Source organism: Dromiciops gliroides, chromosome 3, assembly GCF_019393635.1.
Source record: "Dromiciops gliroides isolate mDroGli1 chromosome 3, mDroGli1.pri, whole genome shotgun sequence".
NCBI lineage: Eukaryota > Metazoa > Chordata > Mammalia > Microbiotheria > Microbiotheriidae > Dromiciops > Dromiciops gliroides.
Window position 1 is genome coordinate 183,865,948 of NC_057863.1, and position 18,513 is coordinate 183,884,460.

General features: G+C 38.1%; 1 protein-coding gene across 1 annotated transcript in view; it reads right to left on the bottom strand.

The window, feature by feature from the left end:
- LOC122750507 (vertebrate ancient opsin-like) overlaps positions 1-18,513 on the bottom strand; it is a 250,810-nt gene that overhangs the window by 70,581 nt on the left and 161,716 nt on the right. The window contains exon 3 of the mRNA XM_043997255.1: positions 18,228-18,461. Within this exon, the coding sequence (XP_043853190.1) occupies positions 18,228-18,461 (234 nt within the window). The remainder of the gene's footprint in view (positions 1-18,227; positions 18,462-18,513) is intronic.

Consider the following 18,513-nt stretch of genomic DNA (forward strand, 5'->3'; position numbering starts at 1 on the left):
TTCCAGTGATGTTCCAAGGTTATTAGTCATGAAATTACCACAATCTCTGTAGAATTACCACCCAAAAGATAGTGGAGAAATGTGTGACTAGTGTGAGTAGATTGCACCATATTGTAAATGAAGGTTTTTTAAGAGAAGTAGTGTAAAGTATGTCATCAGAGAAGTTGAGTGATTGTGAGGGACAATGGATGAACAGAGTGCATGCTCCACAGGAATCCATATACTGACTGGAGATCTAGTTAAGATCTGCACACAGGTTGAATGGACTCCCTGTGGCAGATTTATAGGATGACATGGACAATAGTCACACAGGATGAGACATCATGGTTGGGTAGAAATCTAAATTGTTAGAAGGAGTTTCCACATATTAAAAAAAAAAACATTAAAAACAATTAGCTGAATGAGTACAAAAGTTAGACATTTGTAAAATTTTTCATTTTCTGCTGAAGTATGAGCACAATTCCTTGTGAAGGAAATAGATAAAATGCAGCTTGTCACATTTTTGGAGTTGTACTCATATGTACCAACCTTTCTTTGGGGTTTAGGGATCTTAACAGTTCTTACTATCATATGAATAGGCATCAAAACATTTAGCTAAGATGCAAGGCAAATCTCTAAACTTCTTGCTAATTATGTGAATAAAAGACAGAGTAGACCTGTGGGAACCCTGGACTCCACTTACTTTTTTCTCCTTTAACTTTTTATTGTCTTCTTATTGCTCTGAAAACTTTCGTCAATTCTAATTAATTGACAATAAAGGCTTCCTTCCAAAGTTTAATTGGAATGCTACAGAAAAGAATAGGTAGCATTTGTTTGCTTTAGTTTTTCTGATTCAGAGGTTTTGATTCATCCTTTGCCTCAAAATCAGGAATGCCTGGCTGTTAAGTTCCCCCCTCTGAATGTGTTACCTTGGGCAAGTCACTTAAACTCTCAGTGCTCCAGGCAATACTTGAAAACTGTAAATTACCGAGAATGTTCTGGCTTGTATCAATAGAGGAAGTTTTCTCATCTTTGATTCCCTATACCAAAGAAAGATTTTTTTTTTTTGCAGGCAATGAGGGTTAAGTGACTTGCCCAGGGTCACACAGCTAGTAAGTGTCAAGTGTCTGAGGCCGGATTTGAACTCAGGTAGTCCTGAATCCAGGGCCGGTGCTTTATCCACTGTGCCACCTAGCTGCCCCTCCAAAGAAAGATTTTAATGATAAAAAGCTTTCTTTGGGGGTATTCAAAAGATGAAAGATGTGGCTGTTGCAGGTACAAAAGCAGTTGCCAGGCTACATCTCCATTGGGGTTGCTTCCAAGAATGATGGCTGCAGAAATTGGCATGAAAGCAATGCTGTTCCCCAGGGTTCAGGGACCTGATCTCTTTCATTGTCTGAGGGGAGATGGTGGTCAAGGTGCTGGTGGCTATCTGATTTGCTTGGCACTGGCTAACTTCTGTCTCTCCCTCAGTGTACCGTGATGCTTTGGGTGGTCTGACCTGCCTGCCAAGTGTGTGTGTGAGGAGGGGGGGGGGGCAGTTTGCTGGAACTTGGTAGGGAAGGCTGACTCCTTCTCCACAGTGGCTAGAATGCTAGATTTGGAGTCAGAAAAAGTTGAGTTTGACTCTTGCCTTGGACACTTGCTAACTATATGAATCTGGGTAGTTCACTTACTTTCTCTTAGTCCATTTACTCATCTGTAATAAAGAGATAATAATAACACATACTTGGCACTGGCATTGTGAAGATGAAATTAGATAAAATATATAAATTCCAAACCTTAAAGGGCTAAATAAATACTAGCTATTTTATTGTTATTATTAATGTAGAGGTTATGAATTATTTTCAGGTAAAATGCTTTTAAAACTGGAAAGTTTTACAGACTCCATCCCCTTTAAAGGAACTGTTTTTCCAGTGATCAGAAGATAAGCTTCATACTCTTGATATGGGGAGAAAGCATATGGGTCCTTAGGATTCCTTTGTAAAAAAATTACACTCTTGTGCAAGTCCTATTTAGGAATAAAGGAACAGGTTTATTGGGGTACAAGAGAAACTGGCTGGAAGAAAGGTTTTAGAGAAAAATGCTTTCCTCCCTGATTAGCTTGGGAAGCACCCTTTTATAGGGCTAGGATGGCATGGGTAAAAGTGTCCCTTATTGAGTGATGGGTTAGGGGTCATCTAGTGGTGGGCTAGGGTAGTTTGATGATCAATTGTGAGCAATCTGGTGGGTCCGAGCAGCCTGCTGGTCGGCGGTTCCTGGGTCTTCTCCTGGTGAAGTCATGCCCAACAGGATTACCTCATCCAGGTGATGCAGAGGGCTGGAATGTAGGGTGGTGGTCCTGGAGCTTGATCAATTCAATCCGGTGCTGCTTATCTCTTTTGAGTGTGTCTGTCCTTAGTTAAGCTCAAGGAGAGGCCTACTTGATTTCAAGGGAAAACTCCTAGGGTTTCAAAGAAAAAGTTTCTTGACCTCCCCAGACAACTTCTAGGGTAACCTGGGCCCATAATCCTCCCATAACACTCTGATATTTCTGGGGATGGCCTGAGGCATTTCAGCTGTTGAATGAGTTAAATCATTGTTTTCTGTAATAAAATTTGCCACCTTCTGTATTTTTTCATGAACGAATCTGCAGCCAGTTTCATATCCCTCAAAAATTACTTCCTTTTTTTTTTGGTGTGGGGCAGTGAGGGTTAAGTGACTTGCCCAGGGTGACACAGTTAGTAAGTGTCAAGTGTCTGAGCCTGAATTTGAACTCAGGTCCTCCTGAATCCAGGGCCAGTGCTTTATCCAATGGGTCACCTAGCTGCCCTCCCCCCCCAAATCACTTTAAAAGAAACTCTTGAGGGTCTATAGATCAGTCATAAGAGACAGGCTCTTTTTGAGACAAGAAAAATTTACTAAAAAGGTAACTCCTTTTCTTTTTCTTTTTTTGGAGTTAATAGGGGTGAAGTGACTTACCTAGGGTCACACAGCTAGTAAGTATCTGAGGCCTGATTTGAATTCAGATCCTCCTGACTCCAGGAGCAGTACTTTATTCCACTGTGCCACCTCTTCTTTTAAAAATGTAATTTTTTAAATTATGAATTTAACAAAAAGAAAAAAGAACATTTTTCTATACAAAATAAGAGAAAAAGAGAACTATATATAAAACTGTGAATCTCTACCATTTATGGCTTCCTTTAAAGGGTATCTCTTACAGGGTTTTATTCATCTGATCACCCAAAGGAAAGGACTTGGTTCTAAAAATTTCACAACTGCAGCATCTGATTTTATATTTTTAAAGAAGTTTGTTATAAAATATATTGAGCTCAGGAAAGTCAGGTATAAATAATGAATATAGCATTATTTCAAAATATGAACACTTTCTAGTTGCTATTTTTAAAAACATCTTTTAATTATTTTTAAAATGTATCCTACTGATGATCTCATATACATCATCAAAGTTTTATACCCCCTCAAATAATGTGCAAGTTCAACGCCATTTAAGTCTGCCCTCCTCTGATACCTCATCTCAACCAGGGGTAACTCTGGTTTCTCCAAGGCTTTGCCAATGGAGGGCAAGCTTAGGTAAGTCCTACCAAGATGAAAAATTAATTAATTAATTAATAATTAATAATGGGGAAAAATTACTTACAAACAGCTTACTTTGTGTTATGCACTGTGCTAAGTGCTAGGGATACAACTACAAAAGCGAAGACAGTTCTTGCTCTCAGAAAGCTTGCATTGTAATAGAGGGATATAGAGTAGTGGTAGCCAAGGAAAAAGTATTTTGCTTTGGACAATTACACAGATAGTGAATCTATAAACTCCTTCCAGTAGCAAAGTAATATTGATCATGGGGAGATTATGGTTCTAGAACTGAAAGGAAGATGGGGAGGGATGGGGAGCAAATAGAAAAATGGCAGGAGTTGGTCTAGGTATATACAGTTGGCCCCACAAAGTAATCATCAAACAGGTCAATGAGACCCAGGGATGGCATTTCCAGAGCTGGACCAATTTAGTGTCATTCAAGGAACACAAATGCCCTTAAGGGAGCACTTGTGGTAGTTAAGGAAGGGCCTGAGGGCTCAGGGTACTAATCCCATTTTCTTCTTCATGTTACTTGTACCAATCCCCCCAGATTCACACCACCTAAGGAAATCCTCATTAGCAGGTATATGACTCCTCCCCTTCCCAAGGCTGTTCTTCTGGAGATTTCTCCAGGGAGTAACAGCAACTTTGCTTCACTACTGGGGGCATCTAGGATTGCATTGTAGTCAAGTAAAGGCTTGCATGTATTAAGGCCTAGAGATGAGCATCATTTAAGAGACCATGTATACCAAAGAAATCATGGATGCCTGGAGAATTGAAGCAAAATGAAGCAGTAAGGTGTTCCTTAAAATAAATTAAAATGTTTGAGAATCTCTCCTTCTTTCTATGGGTCATCAGCTTATTGGGCATTTTCCTTTTCAACTATTATCTATTCCTTTTCTCAGGCCATGTTCCAGTAGTAAACATGAAAGACCAAACATGGCTTAAAGAAGATACATGTAGTTCTGGTCTCCCTTGAAGGAAGTGTTTCTAGAAAAAGAGAAAGTCTTGGGAAGAAGTCAATATGTAGAGGAACTGGTACCTCTAGCATGTCCCTGTTCACAGGTAGCCTGCCCCTCCCTCCCTTCCCTCCCTCCTTCCTTCTCCCTCCCTCTCCCTCTCTCTCTCTCTCTTTCTCTCTCTGATAGCTTGCTCCAAGTTAGAAGACTCAATTTCTGTGTATTTTCTGACATAATTGAATTTGTATAACTTCTCTGATTTCTTTTTGCTATTGGCTTAGATAAATGGGTTTATTTGCAATTCACTATGTGTAATAATCTTTGTGGAACTCATATTTGATGAGAAGATAGTCAAGCCTTTCGATATAGAACTTGGGGTACTTCCTTGACCAAAAGTGTAACTTGAACATAAAATTCATTTCCCCTAGATTAAAAATATTTAGAGGGGGAGAGAGATACCTGGTAACCCCTCTCTGAGAAGAGTAGAATATCTAGTTTTGTAGTCTCAATCTCCTACTTCATTCTTGTTAGGAGTCAAAATCTCCCTTCACTGAAGGGTGGGGAGAAGAAGACTTCATGTCTTCCTATGGCCACATCTAGACAAACATATAGATACACAAAACTTACATGGGTAAGACACATACATACTTTACAGGTAAATTGATCGGGTTTTGTTAAATGGTCTCTGAAGTTCCTCCAAGCTTTAAATATATGATCCTAAAATCTCTCCCATTTTTTTTTTACAATTTTTTTTTTAAGTGAGGCAATTGGGGTCAAGTGACTTGCCCAGGGTCACACAGTAGTAAGTGTTATGTGTCTGAGGCCGGATTTGAACTCAGGTACTCCTGACTCCAGAGCCAGTGCTCTATCCACTGCGCCACCTAGCTGCCCCCAATCTCTCCCATTTTTGCCTTTAATTTTTTACAGAGTCCACAATACTATAGATAGATACATGCAGATGTAGATATAGATATAGATGATATAGATAGTTGTGAGGTCTACTAACTATATATATATAACTATACTACTAACTATAACTATATATATATATATGAGAACTACTAACATGTTATGTGTGTAAGGACAATCTTACCCGCCTCCTTTCTTTTTTTTTTTTTTTTAGTGAGGCAATTGGGGTTAAGTGACTTGCCCAGGGTCACACAGCTAGTAAGTGTTAAGTATCTGAGGCAGAATTTGGACTCAGGTACTCCTGACTCCAGGCCCAGTGCTCTATCCACTGCGCCATCTAGCTGCCCCACCCTCCTCCTTTCTTATGCCAAAAATACTTAATTCAATAATCCATACATGGATTTCCTACATGGTAAACCAAAATAATCATATCCCCAAATCACATTCTAACATTCCCTCAAGAAGATTTATCCAAGAAGGTATCTGGTCTTCCATTGTCTAGTCTGTTCACAGGCAACTCCTATGGCCACTCAGGTAGGTCCCATGACCATTTCCTCCTCATACTCCTTACATGTCTATAGTGTTTCCCTCATAGTATCCCCACACTATTATTTTAATTTGTTTGCAAATTGTTTTTGGAAAAAAACTGATGCCTATTTCATTTTTCTTTCTATTCCATGCTTTGCACAAGACATTGGAAAGAAATAGCAATTTTATCATAGATATAGTAATTTCCTTCTCTCCAAAACTATACTGAAAACGTCTGCCAAGCGTTGGTTTTAATTGGGCAATAAATTCTTTGTAAAACATCAGGAGTGGGCTTCTCTCCCAGTTCACTATATTCTTACTTTTCAAGTAATCTTGATTCTAAATTATTATCAACAGCAACTCAGGAAACATCTTAGAATTTTCTTTGCCTTTGCCCAATTTCACTTTATCTCAGTAAATCTGGGAAAAAAATCTCAATCATTATTCTGACTTTTATGTGTGTGTTTGTGTGTGTGTTTTCCCTATTGTTCTATGGGCAGATAACTGCTCTGCCCCTGCTTCTCCCACCTTGGTTTCTTTTTATAATTGACTTCTTTCATTTGTTCTTTAATATCTGTTATTTGTGCAATTTCCCTTTTACCCTCTTCATCCTACTGATATGTTCCTATAGAATCTTTGGGCCATGGCTTGGTGCCCTAAATGGCTTTCTATTGTTTCTACTCTTTACTCATTTCTTTATGTTGACATTTATCTCCCACTAATGATGGATTCTCAAATCCTTTAGTTATATGCTTAGCATCACCTTTGTTTCCTTGTTCTTAACAAGATTTACTGAGTCTATATACCCCCTTTTAAAATTGCCCTGTTTTTGAAGTTAATTGCTATTCTGAACAGTAGCCTGAGAAACATGCATTTTAACTTTATACCTATACCACTTGTTTATCCAGTTTACCCCCTCCTTTCTTAAACATAATCTTTTTAGCTTTGGCTTTTTAAATGATGTACAAATTCTTTATTCTTTTTTCCAACATAAAATCTATCAATGTATCGCATCAGATATGGTTTTTTTGCCATCTCCTAACCTAAGTAGATTCTCTGTTACCCAATCATATTTGTTCTGAATGCAATTCAAAGGTAGCTGAGAAAATCAATGACTGGCATTATGCAGCTGCTTTAGTTTAAGAACTATAAATCATCTTCCTTACAATCCTATAAGATAGCTAATGAAGGTATTATTCCCATTTTACATTTAAGGAAACTAAGACCTGGAAAGGTTAAATGATTTGCTCACTGTCATGTAACTATTAAGTGGTAGAGTGCTTTGAAAACCATAAAATGCTATATAAATGTTAGTTCTTACTATTATATAAATGTAAGATATTATTAAGCTTTTGGGGGCAAAGCAAGTGCTCTTTCTACTATATAATAGCTGTTTTTGCAGAACAAATATGACTAGTCCTATTTTTTATGTTCATACAATCTATAGGCTCATTTGCTTTTGTTACTTTTTGCCCTTTGGATATTGGCTCTAGTCCCCCCTACCTTCTGCCTTTGGGTTAACTTCCCTCCCCTTCCAAGGTTGCATAACTTTCCACAGCTCTATGGATGATTTGATAGTGGCATTACCAACTATTGAGGACTAACTGGTTGAACTATGAACATAGAATTCAATGTTATAGCAATAACTAAGTCAGATCATGATGGAGAATATGACTCTCTGGTATCAACCAGACTATAGCCTCTGAGGGAGAAAAATCACAGGCTCTGGGAATAAGAGAAAGGTTATAAAAGCTTAATAATAATAATCAAAATTTGCAAAGGTCTTCACAAATATTATCTCATTTTATCCTCACAATAATCCTAGGAGGCAGGTACTATTATTATCCCCATTTTATAGATGAGAAAACTGAGACACAGACAGACTAAATAGCTTGACAAGAGTCAGATGGCTATTAAGTATATAAGGTAGAATTTGAACTCATCTTCCTGTCTTCATCTACTCAATGTGGCACCTTCTTTTAAAGAGGCAAAATGCCATATGAAGAAGAGATATGTAAGTGGCACTGTCCTGCTGCAATCCTTCAGTTAGAATCCTAACACCTAACAAAACTTAAAGTCCCTAGAACATCTCCACAGTGGAAAAAACACCTCAGTGATACCAATTACCCATTCTCATTTATGCATGTTTTTGGTCACAAAGATTCCACATTTTAGTCATTTGTTTCTTTTTATTTCTGTTTTTCTTTCTTCTTTTCATCCCTCACTTGCTAGTATGATTTTAATTAATTAATTTATTTATTTATTTTTGCAGGGCAATGGGGGTTAAGTGACTTTCCCAGGGTCACATAGCTAGTAAGTGTCAAGTGTCTGAGTCCGGATTTGAACTCAGGTCTTCCTGAATCCAGGGCCGGTGCTTTATCCACTGCGCCACCTAGCTGCCCCCGCTAGTATGATTTTTCTGGTAAAAATACACAAAAAGATAGGCATATGATTTTCAGAAACTTACCTTGATTTCACTGCTTGGAATAGGGTTAAACCAAATTATGTTCACCTACTTCTACCTCTGGTTGCTCTAATACTTGCAAGTGAATCCTATTGAGTTTTGCTTACATACACTCTCCCCTACTCCAAACTGCTCCTGGTTTGTATTTTTAACGTGAATATTAAGTACCCACCATGTGCCAGGCATTGTGCTAAATGTTCATTTTAGCCTCACAGCAACCCAGGGAGGCAGGTATTATTATTGTTGTTGTTGTTGTTATTATTATTCCAGTTTTATAGATGGGGAAAGTGAGAAAGATGGAGGTTAAGTGGCTTGCCCGTGACCATACAGCTAATAAGTGTATGAGGCCAGATTTGAACTTGTCTTTTTGACTCTAAGTCCAAGGTTCTATCTACTGCATCACCAAGCTGCTTATTTTGTTTCTTAGGGTTTTTCTAGACTCTTCACTTGACCTCATTCGCCATATCCAAATAGCTCTCAAATCACTTGCAATTCTACCTCCACAGCATCTCTCATATCCATGTCCCTCTCTCCACTCACATAGCTACCACCCTAGTTCAGACCTAGATCAGTTGTTTCCTGGAATAACCTCCAAAGTGGTCACCCTGCCTCAAGTCTTTGCAATCCATCCTCAACTGATCTGCCAAATCCATGTTCCCAAAACATAGATCTGACTGTCACTCCTCTGCTCAGGAAGCTTCAGTGGCTCACTGTGAGAAATAATGATTAATAAAAAATATTTTGGGGGATCCAGAGATTTCAATTTCTTAGTTCTCTCTCCCCCTCTACTAAAAGAAGCTCTTCCTGAGAAATTTAATCAAATCTCATCTAGGTCAAATATTAACCCAGACCCTGAGCTCACAAAAGGAGCCTTAGGTGGAGACAATTTTTTTTCTATTTTTTTTTGTCTAGATAGCACAAGGAGTTACTAATGACATTAAACCAAGCCTAGATAAAGGAATTTTCCTCTTACCAGCTTGAGTGGGGGTCTTGCATTGCTTTCTCTGATGTCATTCTTCTACTTCATTTTAAAATAACCCATGTTCAAGACATGTTAACCAGTGAGATTTAAATAATGCTAGCCAATTAGATTTGTTTGATGTATAATGACCCACCTCTTATCAAAAAGGATAAAAAACCCAGACAGGTTTGTCCTCTCTCACTCTTTCTCAGGTCTCCTTAGAACCAAATACTGTCTCTCTGGAGAACCACAAGTGCTCTTGGGGCCACATGCTGGCTTGGCCAATCCCTTACCAGTAGAAATTGATAAATTGCTAATATGCTTACCCAAAACATGTGTCTATAGTAATTGTTTAACCATCACATCACTATGGCCTCTAGGATCAAATATAATCTTCTCTGTTTGGCATTTAAAGTTCTTTGCTAACTTTCCAGACTTATTGCACATCAATGCACTTTACATACTTTCTGTTCTAGTCAAATTGGCTTACTTCCTATCCCTCACATGCAATATTCTATCCTGCATCTCCATGGAATATGGTCTTTGTAAAAACTGACTGTTAATCATGGAATTTACTTCCTCCTTAACCATATCCTTCATAATCCTCAGTTGTCTTCAAAGATCCTCTTAAGGCCACTTCCTAAAAAGTCCTTATTCTAAAACTCTCTCCTCCAGGGCCCTATTCCTTCCTTCTGAGAATTCTTACAATTTATTTTGTATATATCTTCTTAGTACATAGTTATTTGCATGTTTTCTCCCCCATTAGAATTCAAACTCCTTAAAGGCAAGGGTTTTTTAATTTTAATTTTATGTCTTCAGTCCTTAGCTCAATACAGTGCCTGTCACTTGGTAAGAGCTTAATAAATGCTTATTGATCTGACCTGGCTTGACATATGTATTTCCTACATTATTTTACCAATAAAATGTAAGTTCCCTGGGGACAAGGGCTGTTTATTTTTTCCCTTTTTTCTTCAGAGCCTAACATAGTGCTTTCCATATAATAAATGCTTATTGATTATTTTCTTTCCATCTATATAATACAGTCTTACTCCTTTCCTTTTAACTGACTCTTCCAGTAAGAGGGACTTCAGCTTACCTGAGTTTTTTCTCCTGGTTCTCTCTTAATTATGTTTTCAGCTCACTTAAAAGGTTAGTCAATGGTTTAGAAACATTTGCATCTCAATGAGCTGGTGATAATTACAAGTCTATAGAAAACTTTGAATCTACTAAGTTTATAGCCTTTTCAATAACCCGGGTACTTAGTAGATTTCCAGTTGTGTTACAGATGAAATCCTCTAGAGTTCTCTCAACAACATTGAGCCCTTTCCTTCCTTTAAAAATCAAAATCTTTTGTTAAATGCCAATTTTATTTTAGTATAACTGTACTAGGTCAAAACCTATAGCATCATTAGTGAAAGAATCTAAAGAAATGGCTTTTTAGATTATTAATACAAATGTACTACTTTTATGGACTATGGTTCCTTAATCATCTTGTATCCTGGATCAGTGCTACCAAAAGTTCAAGTGATGAACTTTCCCTGGCAACAGAAATCAACAGTGCCACTCGAAATGGGAAGTGCTTTGCAGAATCACTTGAGTATATCTTCTTAATATACAAAACTACTCCAACACTCCTTTTATCTATTCTGATTCTTCTAAATGAAGCTGAGCATTCCATTTACAAAGCATTAGGAGAAAGAATGGTGGCAGGTTCTGAGCAGTATAGCCTCATAGAACAGTGAATTGCACAAAACATAAAAGCAGTGAAGAGTAATAAGGGGTAGGTACAGAATCTGTAGAAAGCTTTCATAAGAATCAACCAAAACCAGATGATCCCAAGTTTGTTTATAGATGAAATGGAGGGGAGAACAACCAGTAGACAAAAATAATAGTAAAATAAGAAGTATTTTAGAGTGATCAATAAGTCATCATCATTGATGACAGAAAACCACCTCATCTGGAGTTTAACTACCCTCTGTCCTGATGTATGTTATAAGGAAATTTTTAAAAAATAAGAAAATAGCATCAATGCCAGATATGGTGGCACATGCCTGTAATACCTACATGTAGGGAGGCTAAGGCTGGCTGATCTCTTGAGCTCCAAAAAGAAAAGAAGAAAGGAAGGAAGGGAGGGAGTGAGGGAAGGAGAGAGGAAGGAATGGAGGGAGGGAGGAAGGGAGGAAAGAAGGAGGGAGGAAGGAAGGAAGGAAAGAAGGAGGGAAGGAGGAAAGAAGGGAGGGAGGGAAGAAGGAAAGGAAAGGAGGGAGGAAAGGAAATGAAGGAAGGAAGGAAAGAAGGAAGGGAGGGAGAGAGGGAAAGAGGGAAGAAAGGAGGGAGGGATGGAGGGAGGAAAGGAAGGAGGAAAGTAAAGGAATAAAGGAAGGAAGGGAGGGAGGAAAAGAAAGGAAGGGAAGGAGGGAAGGAAGGGAACGGTAGAAAGGAGAAAAGTTAGAAGGGAAGGTGGAAAGGAAAGGAAAGAGGAAAGGAAGGAGGGAAATAGAAATAGAAACAGTAACAGAAATAGAAATAGAAAGAAAAGAAAATAGCATCTAGAAAGATAGCTACACCAAGTTCCCCACAAAAGTTCCCCACAAAAACAAAATCCCACATCTATTTTACTGATACTACTCTGAACTATAGAATATCCAGTCTCTGAAATATCAAAATTGTGAGTGAACCATCTTGCAATGGAAAAAGGTAGAGTCAACATAAGTAGGATCCAGCATATTACCAATGATGGGAGGGACAGGAGGAGGTCCATCGTTAGTCAAATGGCCAAAAAAAGGCATCACCTAGGAAATGTATGATTAGAAAAGAAGGTAGACAACTCATATAATAAGGGAAAGGAATAATAAATGGATAATAGGAGTGCTGCATTGATACCGTGGAATAGTAAAAAACAAAAACAAAAACAAATGCATAGGAAGACCACCAGTGATTTGGTAGTGTGGGGAACAATTTTTAATTGGGGAGTGTTAGCTAAGTGACTCACCACAATATTGGGGCAAGGAAGGAGACAGGCAGCCTCCCTCAAAACAGAACAGGATTTATTTTAACAAGAACGAACTTTAAAAAAAACCACACAAACAGGATCAGTAGGATCAAGGGAAAGGAAATAAAATGGGGAAAGGGAAATTATACAACCTCAAAAGATACCACCGCCCAGGAATCAGCTGAGAATACGCAGCAGACCTCCTGTCCTTCCAGTATCCAGCTAGAATGCCCAATTCTCCTCCCCCAATCCCAGAAAAACCCCACACAGCCCCAGCCAATGGGATGGCTGCTCTGAAAGTCCCATGACTGCCCTCACTAGGCTTCCAATCATTATAATTTTGCCAGGCGCATGTAGGCGTCGGTGAGTGGTGATGACGTGAGGTGCCAGCTCCCCGGCAATGGCTACAACCAGTGGGTGGAGCACTGTGCAGTTTGCGGAGCCCCAGGCCAGTGTGCACTGCAGCATAAAAACCTCAAATAACAATTAATTCTTTACAGTAGGTATTCTACAGAGGATTGATGGCACTGTGGCAATCTCAAAAGCTGGAGGGTATAGCAATAAACTCTTCCTACAGCCTTCCTTTTAGAGGACTCAGATCAGAACTTTCCAGTAATTCTCCATTTTCCATCAGCATCTTTATTTGGTTTTTAATTCCAACAGAACATTATGCCCCTGTACCAGATATTCCCTGATGCCCCCTCAAAAAGTCTTCTCAGTTTTCTTTTTTGGTGTTGTCTTCTCCATTAGACTGTTGGGTCCTTCAGGCAAGGGACTTTTTGTCCCTTTTTCTTATTTGTATCACCACTGAACAATGGCATATAGTAGGTACTTAATAAATGTTATTGAATTGAATTGAATTAAGCCACAGGATCTTGCTCACTCCCTTAATGATTATTAAGGACCCTGACTATATAGACTATTTAGCATGTTTTTTTTTTCTTTTCAATTTTTTCTTTCCTTTCTTATGTGGTTTTTTTGTTTGTCTGTTTTTTGGGTTTTTTTGTAAGAAAAGCTATGGGTTTTGCCACTCTGCTTCCATCTTCAACACCTAGCAAAACCACTCACATGGACATGGTGTGACAAAATCCTTTGGATCTACCTAGATTTTGTAATATTTACTGAGAATTTTGGCTTCTATATTTTATCTATCTTTGGACTTGCATTTAACTTACATTACTGAAAATTTTAAAAAAATTTCTTAATACCAGGTTTTATGAATTTAAGGTCTTGGATGGAAGAACACCTGCCTACACATTCCAGGTTATCTCATTTGTCTACAACAGCTGTTGGAAAATGTTAAGATAGGGTTCCTGTGATCTTGCCTTCCACAAACAGCTTATTAATTACAAAATAATTAGAAAAAATTTGCCTAGTCTATGTTTAGACTTTATGTCAAGTATGTGTGTTTTTGTTATGACCATCTAGGACATGATGAGTTTTAACACAGAAAATTCCCAAGTAGCTGGTTTCTCTTCAGCTTGCAAGGGAAACAAACAATAAAGGTCTCAAGGAAAGCCCAGAATTTCCTTCCTCTGCTTCTAATACATTATCTCTTCGATCAGAGATATATATTTGGGGCAGCTAGGTGGCACAGTGGATAAAGCACCACCCCTGGATTCAGGAAGACCTGAGTTCAAATCCAGTTTTAGACACTTGACACTTACTAGCTGTGTGACCCTGAGTAAGTCACTTAACCCTCATTGCCCTGTAAATATAAATAGATAGATAGAAAGAAAGAGAGAGTTGCTTTTTATATTTGTGAAAGATTCCTCAAGTTATCTCTGACCTCTTAGTCCATCTCAAGGAAAGAAAAATCTGCTGAATGAGAACCAATGATTGGGGGGGGGCAATGAGGGTTAAGTGACTTGCCCAGGGTCACACAGCCAGTACATGTCAAGTATCTGAGGTGGGATTTGAACTCAGGTCCTCCTGAATCCAGGGGTGGTGCTTCATCCACTGCACCACCTAGCTGCCCCTGAACCAATGATTTTTAAATACATTTTGATTGACCCATTTTTTAGGAGTTAAATCAACTTGGGTCAAATTAAAATGCCAAACACTTCTTTCAAGACTTGTCAAGTAACTTTTTTTTCCTCTACAGGACAGTTCTCCAACAAATCAACAGAATAGTCATATTCTCTTCTCTCTATAGTCAGTAGTTTTTTTTTTGTTTGTTTGTTTTGTTTTGTTTTCCCACCATGGCTATTTGGAAGACCCTAATGATTTTGTTTGCCCTAGAGATGGAAAGTTCACCTTTCAAACTAACAAAAATGATATAAAAAGAAAAATGACAATTTGCGAAGGATTTGCATTAATATATATTTTTTGTTGTTTTGGGGTTTTGGGGGGGTCATGGAAATGAGTGTTAAGTGACTTGCCAGGGGTCACACAGCTAGTAAGTGTTAAGTGTCTGAGGCCAGATTTGAACTCAGGTACTCCTGACTCCAGGGTTGGTGCTCTATCTGCACCACTTAGCTGCCTCTGCATTAATATATTGTTAGTGGAGCTGTGAATTGACCCAGCCATTCTGGAAAGCAATTTCGAACTATACCCACAAAGTCACTCTAAACTGTGTATATCCGTTGACCTAGCAACACCAGTACTGAGCCTACACTTCAAAGTGATCAAAGAAAGAGGAAAAAGACCATACACAACTATATATAGCAGTTCTTTTTGTAATGGGAAAGAAATGGAAACTAAGGGGTGTCCATCAATTGGGGAATGATGGAACAAATATGGTATATGGACATGATGAAATATTTCCTGACATAAGAAATTAATTATAAAAAGGATGGTTTCAGAGAAACTTGAGAAGTCATATCTATTGAAAGAGTGAAGTCAGTCAGTAAATAAACATTTATTAAGCAACTACTATGTTCTAGGCATTGTAAGAGGTTCATAAAATGCTTAGTGCATATACTAGGTGCCATATAAATGCTTAGTCCCTTCCCCACCTCTCCATGTGCAAATAAGCTATATGCAAGAAAAAATGGAAAATAAATAACAAAAGAAAGATACCAGAATTAAGAGAAATTAGAAGGGGCTTCCTATAAAAGATGGATTTTACCTGGGAATAAAAGGAAGCCAGGGAATTCAGGAGGCAGAAATGAGAAGTGAGAACTTTCCAAGTGTGGAAAAGTCAGTGAACATGCCCAGAATTGGGAGATGGAGTGTCTTGTTCAAGAAACAACAAAAAGACCAGTGTCACTGGTACATGGGAGTACGTGAGAGGAGTGGGGTATGAGATGACTGGAAAAGTAGGAGTGCTATATTAAAAGGGCTTTGAATGCCAAATAGAAGATTTTATATTTGATCCCAGAGTGATAGGGAACCACTGGAGTTTATGGACTGGGGTGGGGGTAGTGAAATGGTTGGACCTGTGCTTTAGAAAAATCTACTTTGGAGGCTGAATGAAGTATAGACTGTAATGGAGAGAAACTTGTGGCAGACAGACAAATCAACAGGCTATTTATTTCAATAGTCCAGGAGTGAGGAGATGAGGACATACATCAGGGTGGTGGTGGTTGTTCTCAAAGAGGACCATGACATCAGGAGGTGATGCAGTGAACTGGATTTCAGTGAGGGAGGGCTGTGCAAAGTCACCAGTCTCACTCTCTCCTCCAGAGCCATCTGGGTTCAGTAACAAGATAACTGGATATTTGATGCAATCAGGTTAAGTGACTTGCCCAGGGTCACACAGCTAGTAAGTCTCAAATGTCTGATGCTGAATTTGAACTCACATCTCCTGACTCCAGGGCCAGCACTCTCTATTTTCTGCACCACATAGTTGCCCAGGAAAGAAAGGGGCATATTTAAAAGATGTTGCAAAGGTGAAATTAACAGGTCTTGGCAACAAATTGCACATGTGGAGTGAGTAGTGAAAAATCAAAGATGTTACCTAGATTGTAAGCTTGGAGTACTGGGAGGATGGTGGTAAAATAAGCAGAATCCAGAGAAGAATTTATGCCATAGGAACGACATTGGAAAGTAAAACAACTTTGAAAAACTTAAGAATTCTAATTAATGCAATGACCAAACCACTATCCAAAAGAGCAATAAAGAAACACTTTACCCATAAATAAAGCAATGAATGTTCAGACATGATCAATATGAGGATTTTTTTTGTTTTATTATACATATTTGATAAAGTGCTTTTATTTTTATTTCTCTCAATTTGAGGGAAGTTTAACAATTGGGTTGCCAACTTAAATATATAAATTACATATTTATCTGCATACATATATAATGCATGCATATATATAAATATGTAAATATATGTATATGTATGTATATATATATATGAGATAAGTCAATTGAATCAGTTTTAAAATGCACAGAATGCAACAGAAGGAAAACCAACAGGAAACACAAATAAATAGAATAGCCTTGAAAATACATTGAATTTGTTGTATCCTTAGAGGGAGAAACAAGCTATACATTATACAGATTTATGACTACATATATAATCCTCTTTTTCTGTCCTGTACTATATTTTTTGTTTTCTTGCCTTAAATCTCCCACCATTCCAATCCATCCTCTGCTCAACTGTAAAAATGATTTTCCTAAGGCTCAGGTCTGACCATGTTACACCTCTATGCGATAAACTCAACTTCCAGGATCAAATATTAACTTCTCTCTTTGCCACTTAAGGCCCTTCATAACATGGCGCCTTCCTACCTCTCTAGTCTTCTAACACTTCTTATACTCTCTCTCTAAGAAGTCTATACTGGTCTGTTTTAGTTCTTTGTCTTTTTTTTTTGCAGGGCAATGGAGGTTAAGTGACTTGCCCAGGGTCACACAGCTAGTAAGTGTCAAGTGTCTGAGGCCAGATTTAAACTCAGGTCCTCCTGAATCCAGAGCTGGTGCTTTATCCACTGTGCTATCTAGCTGCCCCCTATTTTAGTTCTTTGAACATAACATTTCATCTTCTTTGCACTTACAGTTTCCTCATGCCAATAATATTCTTTTTCCTCCCCATTACCACTTTCCTCCAACATGCAACTCAAATACCCTTTTTCTACAGGAGCCCTTTTCCATCCTCCTTGCAAACACTGAATGATCCCTGAGGTTGCCTTTTTTATCTGTTCTATATATATCTTTTATGGACCTGGTTGTCTGTATATTCTCTCTTTTATTAGAAATTGAGCTGACAAGGTTGGGGAGTGTTTTTGCCTTTGCTTAGAACATAGTAAGTGCTTAATAAATGCTTATTGGCTGATTGATTTGTTCTCCTTTGCATATGAATATTTTCATTTTATTTAGTGTTAAATTTAAAATATAAAAAGATATGGAGAAGAAATGTCCTGTGGCAGGAAGAATATAAGAATAGGAAGACTGGGATTAGAGTCTTGGCCCTATCATTTACTATCTGTGTGGCTGTAAGCAAGTAGCTTCTTTTCTCTGAGCCTCAATTTCCTTATCTGTAAAAAGAAGTTATTTAATTAAATGACTTTAGTTCCTTCCAATTCCAGATTAATGATTTTCTAATCACTAGACAATTTCTAGGGACTTTTCAGGTTGTAAAACTCAATAATTCAATGAAAATTTTTATGAAGCAGACTCTTATACTGGTAGAGGAAAATCCTGACCCTAGAAAATCATCTGGGCTGTTATATGCTTCGTGAAAATGCTCATGAATCGACACCTCACTCACCTGTAGCCTTGGCTGGTCTCCTAAACTGATGTCATAGAAACTGAAAATCTTGATGATTTCTATTATATTATTGCCACTATATTTGTCCATGGGCTTGTCAAAAAGTGTGTATATGAGGAGTAAACCTTAGATATTTAATGATCAATCAGTTAAGACATTTTGAGATACCCATTTGGGTTTAAAGAAGGAATGACTTTGAGCTTTACCTGTTTGTTCATAAGTATATAGATGATTGGGTTGCATACAGTGCTGCTCTTTGCCAAAATTGATGGTATAATATTGGCCACTGGTGACACCATTCCTGGGGGGCCAAATGTAGCAAGTAATGCAATCATTCCATATGGTACCCAGCAAATTAGGTAGCAGATGACAGCTGTGACAACCATGAAGAGGACATGATATTCTCTTTTGCGAGCAGCAGTTTTCCTGATTTTCCCAACCTGGGTGAGAAAAAAAAAGATTTCATAACAATATAGTTAGTAAAGATACAGT